We start from the raw sequence: 11,293 nt of genomic DNA, 5'->3' as shown, positions 1-11,293 counted from the left end.
CCTGCTTCTGTAACTTGGCTTGCTTGCATTGGCTAAACACCCAAATGTCCCTTTGTGGTTTTCAGGCTTAAAAGGGGGAACCCTTACAATTGTTCTGGGCTGATCAGGGAAACAGCTTTATGTTCTTGTCAGTCACCATTAATGTGCTTCCATAAAGGCTTGATTCGATTATACATGAGTGGATTGGAAGACAATTTATGAAACCCCAGGATGTTGCTTTAACTATAACAGCACAAATAAAAAATGCAAAAACAAAAAAACAACAACAACAAAACAAAAAACAGAAAGAAAAGCAAATATGTGTGTGGGAGACCAACCTTGCACATGACTGAGTCAGTCCCAGGCTGGGTGATTGAGGCATGTGGCATCAGCCATGCCAGACTGCCCCAACCTTCTTGGGTTCCAGGGATGGTGCTTTCCTGCTTAGGCATGTGCTTTCCTACATCCCCGTGGGTGGAGCTATGCTCAATTGTTCCTTTGAAATATTACCCTTTGCCCTGTTTGGGATAGAATGTTTCATGGAAACAGCTTTTGTGTGTCCCCTTCTCTTACTGCACCCTTGGACATGGACTACCTAGATGTCAGTCAACCTGCTGACAGCAGACCTCATGAAGCTAGACTCTACCCCCAGAAACCTGACTCCTTGCCTCATTTGAATAGCTTCTCCTCAATAAAAGGTGTCAGCATTCAGCAATTGTGGTCTCTCTCTCTCTCTCTCTCTCTCTCTCTCTCTCTCTCTCTCTCTCCCCCCCCCCAACTTAAGGTCAGAGGAGCTGTCACAGCACCCCCAAAGAAAAAGGTATTTCTGACTCTTGTGTGGTTATTTCACGTGGCCCAGTCAGACCAGCTCCCCTGGAATGATCCCTAAGTGTTTTAGTGGAGAGCAAAACCTGGCAATTGGTGTCCCTGGGTTTGCAAAAAGGTCTAAGTGCTTAAGCCCCTGGGACAAAGGCCGCATATGTTACTTTGAACAAATCTGACTTTTGGCAATTGTCACAGTTCATAGCCTCAAAGATATGAAGCCAATACAAACTATTTAAATTTAAGGTCACAAAATGTAAGAAATTAGGCACATCGGAGAAATACAATTTGAATAAATGACATCAATTGATTCCTTCAGACTTCTAGTAAAATGAGTGCTTGAGATGAATGTGAATTAGAGCAGAGAATATACAAATACAAAGTATAATGATGGAGGCTCAATTGGTGTTCATCAGAGCAGTGATTTGAATTATGGTCCTTGAACTGTCCGGTGATAGAAGTGATGCCTCTTCTGGGAACTCTTGGGGCAAAGGCACCGGTTGAGATTGACCAGTTGTTCTCGTGATGCCCTGTTCAAAAGGAGGTTCCCTTCCAGCCATGGAACTCTCAGTTCTTGACCTGAAGTTCAGATACCAGCTGCCCAGGGTTATAAAATTATGGGTGCAAGCTGATAATTATAATTAGGCCATTAGGCTCCAACCTTGGTTCTATGTGCTTTGAAGAAATTTTCTCACACAAAATCTGTTTGATGTTAAAACCTATATAATAAACATACCGTGCTGGCTGTTGGTCATTATACCTCTACTAGAGTGAAATGCTCACCAGGGATGAGCTACCCACTTGGCATCAGTTACCCAGTTTTGTGAGTCTGCTTGTCTTTTATAATCCCCCATCACCCCTTGTCTGGTTTCTGAATTAACCACTGTGCAGGTCATGACAGGTGTTGACTTCTAGAAATTGCTGTACAGTTTTGCTTGATATGATTTCATTTCCCATTATTTTTATTCTCATAAGCTTTCAGAAAAATTTTACATTCTAAGGGTAAAAACACAACCTAATGATGTAAACTACAATGTTACTACTGAGGTTTTGATAGGACAGGGTACATGAGTAAAATGCTACAAGCTGTTCATTCTCATCTTGTAAATATAAATGTCAGATATAATGCTAAAAATAACAGAGTGAACTGAAAGGTTATATCAAAAATTTCCATCTTATGCCTAGGTATTGCCTATTGGTTCACATTGGGACTAGTTCCAGTAGATCAGGGTATCAAATTATTTATTTAAAATGAACATTAACATGATCTTGATTCTTTTCTCTACATATAAAATACAGAATGTTAATGACCCATAAGGATGTATCATTTGGGTTTCATATTTATGAAAAAATAAAAATTCCAATTTTCCAATTATAAAAAGAATATATATAAAATATTGATTTTCATTTTCCTAGAAGATATTCAGATTTTGAAAGCATATTTTATATAACTGACAAAATGAAAGGAAGGCAAGTCCAATTTCTCATATGTCACAATCATTTAACAACATAAGATGAAACTTCAAGTTGAAGTTTTGCTATCCTCATGGTTATCCCCATTTGGAGTCTTTAATTTTGTCCTCTTCACAGACACAAATCTTCTTTCCAAAGTTAAAGAAAGATTATAGGGAATGTAAAAGAACAGGAAAATAGCTTTAAAAAGCTTCATTCTGGCAAATTCTATGAATATCCTTTGCTAGAAATGAATACTTTTGTGATTTTACTCACATTTTACTTGCTTCCAGCTTAGATTTCTGGTTTCTCTGCCAATGTTTCATATGGAGTGATTGATTTCATTATTAGATATGTGATTCACCACAGGCTCCCTCTCTTCAGTATTGTATGATTTTATCTGGTACTCAGCTATGTTTACCATCAACACTTTCATGGCATTGGAAAGGGTAACGTGTATCCTCCTAGATATCAAGATATATTGTATGGACTCTCTCTCCTCCAGCAAGGAGGTCCACAGAACAGGGTAGAGAAGAGTATGGCTACAGAGACACTTGGAGACCAAGGAGGAAGCAGGTCTAATTTTATTGTGCAGTTACCATGTATATATACTCAGGCATTACCTAAGCAGATTACAGGTAGCCACCAAATACAATTTCTGGTCAACTGTACTTGCAGTGAGCAATCGAGGAGTGGGCCACAGAGCAAGTATAGGGACAGCAACACGTGGCCTCAAGCCCAGGGTTGTGCCTACAATGTAAGTGGTTTGCCGCTCACATGCCTAGCACAGGGGAGTGGTTTGCTGTTAACATATGCCATGTATGCAGTACTCCGTGCACTTGTCCCCACAATATATGACAAATGTGTTGTACTCTGTAGAGAACTGCCCTAGCTGGCATCATTTACCCATATATTTAGCAATGCTACCATTTTGGTACTCTAGATATAAATGATGCTGAACTATTTGGGTACTAAACCCAGTAAGGCCTTTGTATTCATCAACCTTATTATTCCTGTAACCTTTAGTCTCATCCTATCTCTTACACATTCACTAGAAGTAGTGACTTGAACTTCTTCTACATAATCACCTGCTGGAGGAAAAAAAATGTTCAATATTTATATTTCTCTGTCATGAGTTTCTACTATGCTATCACAATATTAATGATGGATAGCTAATGGAGATAGACAGAAATAAAAATGGAACAGAAATAGAAAGTAAAAGAACTAAATGTAAATGTTTACAGATACAGATATCAGTTACAGATACAATTAAGGGTACGTATATCTATCCAAAAACAAAACATTTTGCCCTAATCAAGGTAAGTTTTTTACTCTCTTCTATATAAGTTATCAGACTTAGTATGATAAAGACATTTTTAGGATGTGACAGATAAATGATTCCCTTAATGGGACAGTTAATAAGGTGCTTTTCCATTACAAGAAACTGAAGTTTTACTAAGTTGGTTTTCCCACATACCCATCTCCACTGATTCTACATCACTCATTGATCCATAGGGACTCCAATTGAGGAGACTAGAATTACCTACATTTGTGAAACACTTGCCTTTATTGTAGATTCTAGATTTTTGCATCAACTCTGGTCTGAAACCATATTTTTAAAACTTGTATGAGCTTTATAGAGGAGATAGCAGTGATCTGATTATAACAATCAAATATTTTTAGATCTACATAATGATATCATCTCCACTAGAACCCTATAATTTCCACATTTTTTTAGCCACTCTTATGCCTACTGTACTCTTTAATCAATGAGGGAATCACAAAGCAAATTGTAAAACATTGATTATTAAAAAAACAAAATGAAAATCTAAAAAGGTCAAAATGTGTGAGGTGAAGCTGAATTAGTACTTAGTGACAAATGTATACATTTGTAATGTATACAATTTAAATATTTGTGGTAAAATAAAGAACTGATTTAAGTTTTCACCATATAAGTCTACAAATAAAGATCAAATTGAACTCAAAGTTAGGAGAAAAAATAGACAAAAAACACATGAGCAAAAATATGTGAAACACAAAACACAATAATTAAAAACAGTATATGAAAAAAATAACTTCATTCATTGGAAATATCTTAAAACTGAAAAACATTTCCCTGGTTTGATAAATAAAGAGGAGATAAATACAAACAAAGTAGGGGTCAGTTTGTATCATAGCAGTGTTCTAATTGATAAAGGTATATTATGAATATTATGAACAAATTGGAAAACAGGTGAAATTAATGAGTTCCTTGGAAGATATCAATACCTAAAATAGACTTAAAAAGAAATAGAAAATCCAAATTTCTGTATGCCAATGAAAATAATTAAACATTTATTTTTAAATTTCCCATAAAGAGAACTACATATACATATGTCAATGTTGGTAAATTCTTTCATACATTTAAGAAGAAATGGTACCACACCTAAACAAACTATCTGAAAATAGGGAAGGGGAGCACTTCCTAAATCATTTAGTGAAACTAGCATCATATAGGCACATAGAGTATTTAGAGACATCAAAAGAAAGACAAATACTTCTTACAAACACACATAATTTGAGACTCAATCATTTTTAACAAACATTAACAAATCACATTGAGCAACAAAAGGTTCTGAAACAAAATCAAGTTGAGTACTTTTCTATATGAGGAAGTACAGTTTAATGTCTAAAAATCAGTCATTGCAACTCATTATGTTAACAGAATAAAGGAAGAAAGTCATAAGATCCTCCCAAGAGAGGCATTAAAAGCTTTGGACAAAATTGCAAAACTTTTTTATTATTAACACTCAGCAAACCAAGAACACAAAGGATCTTTCAAAACCCAGAGAGGCTGTGTGCTATAGACGTCCTCAGATCTGCATAGAATAATACCAACAAGCAAGAAATGAACAGTACTCTAATAGGGATGGTGGAAACAAATCCATCTGTTTTCCTGTCTGCCTGCCCCCCCCCTCTCTCTCTCCATCCTTATTTTTGATTAGCTTCTGCATATCAGAGAAAACATTAGAACTTTGCATCTGAGTCTAGTTTATTTCATTTAGCATGATAACTTCCAGCACCATATATTTAGCAGCGAATGCCATCTTTGTTCTTCTTTATTATTGAGTAATATTCCATATATATATATATATATATATATATATATATGTGTGTGTGTGTGTGTGTGTGTGTGTGTGTGTGTGTGTGTGGAGAGAGAGAGAGAGAGAGAGAGAGAGAGAGAGATACATTTTTTTTTATCCATTCCTCTGTTGACAGGTACTTAAATTGGTTCCATAGCTTGGCTATTGGTTATTGCAAATTATGCTGCTGTAAATATTGATGTGGCTGTACTCCTATAGAATGTTGATTTTAGACCTTTTAAATATACACCAAAGAGTGGAACATGTGTTGATACCATCCCTAGTTCTTATCAGAGTCTCCATACTGTTTTCTAGAACAGTTTCATGAATTTGCAGTCCCACCAACAATGCATGAGTGAATCTTTTCTTCCGCATCCTTGCCAATACTAACTATATATATTCTTGATAATTGCCATTTCTACTGGAGTGAGATGAAATCTCAATATAGTTTTGATTTTCATTTCCCTGATTGCTAGAGATGTTGAACATTTTCCCACATATTTGTGGCCATTTGTATTTCTTCTTTTGAGAAGTGTCTATTTAGTTCTTTTGCCCACTTATTAATTGGGTTACTTGTATTATTTTGGTGTTAATTTTTTAAGTTATTTATATATTTGGAATCTCACCATCATGTATATTCACAAGACACTGAAACAAACAAACAAACAAACAAACAAACAAACAAAAAACCAACCAAACAAACAAACAAACTAAAAAAACACCTCTAAGTAATTAGAGTAAAGGGAAGGGAATAGTGTAGTGGGAAGGAGGAACGGAATGAAAGTGAAGTACTGGGGATTGAATTAGAGCAAATTATATTCCATATTTTTATAATTATTTTAGAATAAGTTCTAATGCTATGCAGAACTAAAGTGAACCAATTCTAAGTTTTAAAATGTAAGAGGCAATGATAAATAAGAATGTATATTTCCTTTGTTAATGAGAACTTAAAGGATTTTAATTTCTGAAATTATATGAGACATTTAACTTATTATTATATTTGGAATAATAAAAAGTAGTTTAGTTTATGAAAACACTGGAAATTAAATGAGGCCCTTGTCTAAGATAAGATTGCTAAAAATGTAAAAGATAGAAAACATATGAGAGACTCATCAGGAGGTCAAAGAAATTTTATTAAACTTGGTCCTCTGTAAATGAGATGAGTCAAAGACAATAATGGTGTCTTAAGTAAAGAAAATGAAGAAAAGGTAGGAGTATTGTTAGGGAGTTTTTTATGATGAGAAGCAGTTTTGGAAGAAGAAGTTGAAAAAGATTCTAATATGAATAGGGCATCTTATTTTGGTTATTATTTTCAACATATTTCTTTTTACTCCTAGAAATACCCTTATTTCATTAACAAATAACATGGTCATGTGCCTTAAAAGATCCAAGGCACATGAAGTATTTGTGGAAAAGGAGAATTTTATTCAAAGCCTGTGGCAATCTCTAATGGCAAAATCACAGCTCACACTGACACCTATTCACTAATTAAAAGGCACTTCTAGGTTGTTATTGGCCAGAGTCAGACTAGAAGGTTGACCATTGGCCATTAAGTAAAAATCTGAGCTGCCTGCAATGAAATGAGTTATCAGTTCCACCAAAACCATGTAACCCAACATTCTATTATTAAATATAAATGTCATACCTAAGACCAGGTCTGAACAGGAAATGAGAAACCATGTAAATAATTGGGGAATTATGTTTCAACCAATTATTAGACACAGGTAAATCAAGGTACCACAAATTCACTCTCCTCTGGTATCTACTTTTAAGATTAATCACCTCTCACTCAAGTCACACATATAACACATGGAGAGTTCTCTATGAAAAATTAACCCAAGTGGAAAAAGTTCAAATTTTGCTTAAGTTTATTCTGCTCAGAAGTGGACATTCTGTGGATTGATTTTGCCATCATTTTTAAAACTATCATTAAATACTTAATATTAACATTTATTTTTAATTAATAATATCAATAATGTTATTGTTAAATAATTAACATATTAACTAACATAAACCCACTCACTGCTTAGCTTAGTAAATAAAGTGAAATATTATCATGCAACAAAACTCGTGTTTACTTTTTCCCAATAACATTTCCTTTTCACTACAGTAATCATTATAGTGAATTTTGTTTTCTCTTTAATATCTCTACATTGTATTTATTACTAATATATATCTACATAACATAAAATAACAGTTTGAAGGTATTTAAACTTGAAGAAAATTGCATTATTTGCATTCTTCTGCAGCTTGTCTTTTCAAACCCCTGTAAAGCAGAATGATTACACATAAAGATCACTGTGTTTATTTATACTTTCTGGAATATACAAAAAGAAAATTTCTCTATTAAGTCCCATATCTTATAGAAGCTCCTACCAAATCCTTCTGTTTATCATTCTGAAGGGGTGGAATGATAATACTGGTGCTACTGGAACGATTTGAGGATTGCAGGTGACAACAACTTTGGGGTGCTGGCCTAGTGCTGCATTGTAACTGTAAGTGGATTCCACAAGGAAAGAGTTCATGGAGTAAGATATCTGCTCACTTTAGACTTTGATAATAGTTACTAGTTGTTTTTTTTTCCCTTCACAAAGAGATAACCTAGAGATTAATTCACTCTGTGAACTAAAAGGAAACATTAGGCATTTTTAAATAGCTGTAATTAAATATCCTCAACAGAGCAGGATATACTTCTTGACTTGCTGGTCTTATGCTACACAGACATGAAGACCACTATAGTATGGAGCAAACCACCTTGAATTCTCCCATAAAGATTTTCAAAAATGAATCTTAGCGTATTTACAACAAAGGTTAAATTGTTAGGCTGTTTTCCATTTGTTCTGCAGGAAACTCTTGCTTGATAAAATGAGAAAAATTTTAGGTAATCTTTATTAAGAAGACAATATCAGGATTGCAAATGCTCTACATAGAGGCTAGGGCACATTTTCAGCTTCAAATATAGCAAGTGTCTTTCCTTCAACTGATTTCTCAAAAGTTAGCTACCATGATTATTATGCTAGAATATGCAGAACATGTGAACCATAGAAATATGAAACCATTTAATACAAATAAAACATGTCTGCATGCTTTCCCATCTCTTTCTCAATATCTTTTATCTTGAGATTGTGTATACAGTTTTTAGTAGACTTAATTTATCACAGAGTCTGGATGCCACTCATGCTTCTGAAATGAATAGTCTCTATCGGTCTAAAAGTTCATATACACATTAACTATCCCAGGAAGGAAGACAATTGAAGAAATCACTCAGAAAAAACTGTAACTAGTCCCTGTGGCTGTGTTTGGGGCACAGATATTGCAGGGTTTTGCTCCAGACCAAAAATTAACTAAATTCCTCAATACATAATAAGTTAGACAAAGAATACTTTACCCAATAAATGTTGTTTGTTAAAACTATCATATTGTTAAATTGTGTGTGTGTGTGTGTTTGTGTGTGTGTGTGTGTGTATAAAATAATATTTTCTGGCAATTATTCAGAAACCTGTGAGTTTTTAAGGTTTCTTAGAAGTTTAAAAAATATGTCAAAGATAATTAGCTTTAAGAACTGCATAAACACTACATACTGTTATTTTTCAGAGTGTTTTTGGGATGCAATCTATTCCTGTATGGAATAATACGAGATTTATTTTTCAATTTTTTTACCATGATCTTACTCATATCAAAACACCTGGAAGAAAGTCCCAAATAATCTCTTAATTTTCACATGAGGGTTTAATTCTTCACTACAGATATTGTTGAATTCTTAATATTTGAATTCAATACTACATAATTGTACAAGTAATTGATTATTCTCATAATTTATTACTGGTTTTATGATAAAATTTTAAATTTCTGGTGTGAGCACTACTGTTTTAGTATTTTCAACTTTTAGTTACATAGGCTTTGAACATCCTTAAGCCCCCAAATATACATTAATAAAAAGACACTCATATTGTTTTTTGAAGTAACAAACTTGGTTTCCAATGCAGAATACAGTTTATTACTTTCTCATAGTGACTCTTTCACACCATTAGAAGACAGTTCTTGCTCTTCCAATTTATGCATAGACGTATTTCCAGGTTAAACTTTATTACTTATATCACTTTCTTTGTTCTTTTTCTGATTCAAAAGACTCTAACTTATGATATTTCTAAAGAATGGTGAGAGATTTATCCACATTTTTTCTTCATTTATTTTACTCATTTCACTATTTAATGATACATTATTTAACAATACAAAATCATGCAAACATATTTCCTATACAAAAATTACAATACACTTTTTAAGACACAAAAACATCTACATGAATGGAAGTTAATATAATTTTTTAAATCATGAATCTTTGACAGTATAGAGTGTTTTGCACCAAATTCAGTGCAGCCAGGCTGCACACTCAGACCTGGAGCAACCTGCAGCAATGACATAATATTTCTCAAGTGACACTGATAGGAAGCCCATTGATGAATGATTGCTAAGATTTTCATGGTAATTTCCTTGAACTAATGTAATTAGAATTTCTATTATTAATATTTTTACTACTTAAGAAGGTTAATATCTCAGTATATACCAACCCAAAAAGAATTCTTTTCAGAAATAGTTCCCATACTGATGAGCCAAGTGTAATCCTTGTCTACTTTATTACATGGAACATAAGAAATAAGACGGGTTATAAGAATATATATCATGAGATTTCATGTCTTGAAAGAATTATAAGAGAAAACTTTATAATTCTAACTCTAATTGCTAAATAATTTCAAATTTTTATTTGGAACTCAAAATACTCCTCACCAAGTTGCCTAATGCCCCCTTTACATCCTTATTTCTCAGGGTATAGATGAAGGGGTTGGCTGTAGGAGTCACCACTCCATAGAAGAGGGCCATGAACTTGGGCTGGTCCCTTGTGATGGAAGAAGGGGGCTGGAGGTACATACTAATGCCTGGGCCGTAAAATAAGAAAACTACAATGAGATGAGAAGAACATGTCCCAAAGGCTTTTTTCTTTCCTTCAGAAGACTTCATCTTCAGTACAGCAAGTCCAATACTAGCATATGAGGCAAGAATTAGACACAGAGGAATAGCTAATAAAAAAATACATACTACAGAAAGTGTGAGCTCATTAACTTCCTTTTCACCACAAGCAGTCTTTATCAGAACTGGAATCTCACACACCAAGTGATCCAGTTTATTGACACCACACAGTGGCAATTGTAGTGTTACAGTGGCCTCTGAGACAGCATAAGTGATTCCACCCAGCCATACAATGGACACTAACAAGATACAGATGCGCTGATTCATGATAAGTGTGTAGTGCAGAGGCCTGCAGATGGCCACATAACGATCAAAAGACATGATAGCTAAGAGAAGACATTCTGTGCCCCCCATTATGTGGAAGAAATAGAGCTGAACTGCACACCCCATATAGCTGATGGTCTTCTTAGGGCTTCCCAGGTTAAACAGCATCTGAGGCACAATGCTTGTGGTGTAACACATGTCCAAAAAGGAGAGGTTGGTGAGGAAGAAATACATGGGACTGTGGAGACGGTTGTCTAACTTGGACACCAGAATGATGGCAATGTTTCCCATCATGGCCATGGGGTATGTTATCAGAAGAATAATGAATATAGGAAGCTCTAGCCAAGGACGGTCAGCAAAGCCTAGTAGAATGAACTCTTCAGGGTGGCTTTGATTAATTAGTGCCATTGTCTTCAGTGTGTTTCACCTAGAGTGGGGAAGGTGCCAAGGAAGTTAGCATGATGAGGAATGATCAGACATGATGATCAATTGGTTGTGTACTCATAAAAGACAGAATACAGTAACTTGAAATAAAAAACTTGATGCCAGGTTATCTAATTTTCCTTTACGACACCAAAAATTATTGGTAGTTACTGTGAACAATTTCTTCTCCTGTATTATATAACTGA

The 11,293-nt window shown here is 34.5% G+C and overlaps 1 protein-coding gene across 1 annotated transcript; it reads right to left on the bottom strand.

The window, feature by feature from the left end:
- Positions 1 to 10,133: 10,133 nt before the first annotated feature.
- Positions 10,134 to 11,072, bottom strand: LOC143400854 (olfactory receptor 2B11-like). The gene has a single exon (XM_076857828.1). It carries the CDS (start codon positions 11,070 to 11,072, stop codon positions 10,134 to 10,136), a length of 939 nt encoding a protein of 312 aa, XP_076713943.1.
- Positions 11,073 to 11,293: the final 221 nt, after the last annotated feature.

Source organism: Callospermophilus lateralis, chromosome 6 (genome assembly GCF_048772815.1).
Source record: "Callospermophilus lateralis isolate mCalLat2 chromosome 6, mCalLat2.hap1, whole genome shotgun sequence".
Taxonomy (NCBI): Eukaryota; Metazoa; Chordata; class Mammalia; order Rodentia; family Sciuridae; genus Callospermophilus; species Callospermophilus lateralis.
Note: the sequence above shows the minus strand (reverse complement) of the source record. Positions and strands in the feature narration are given on the sequence as shown.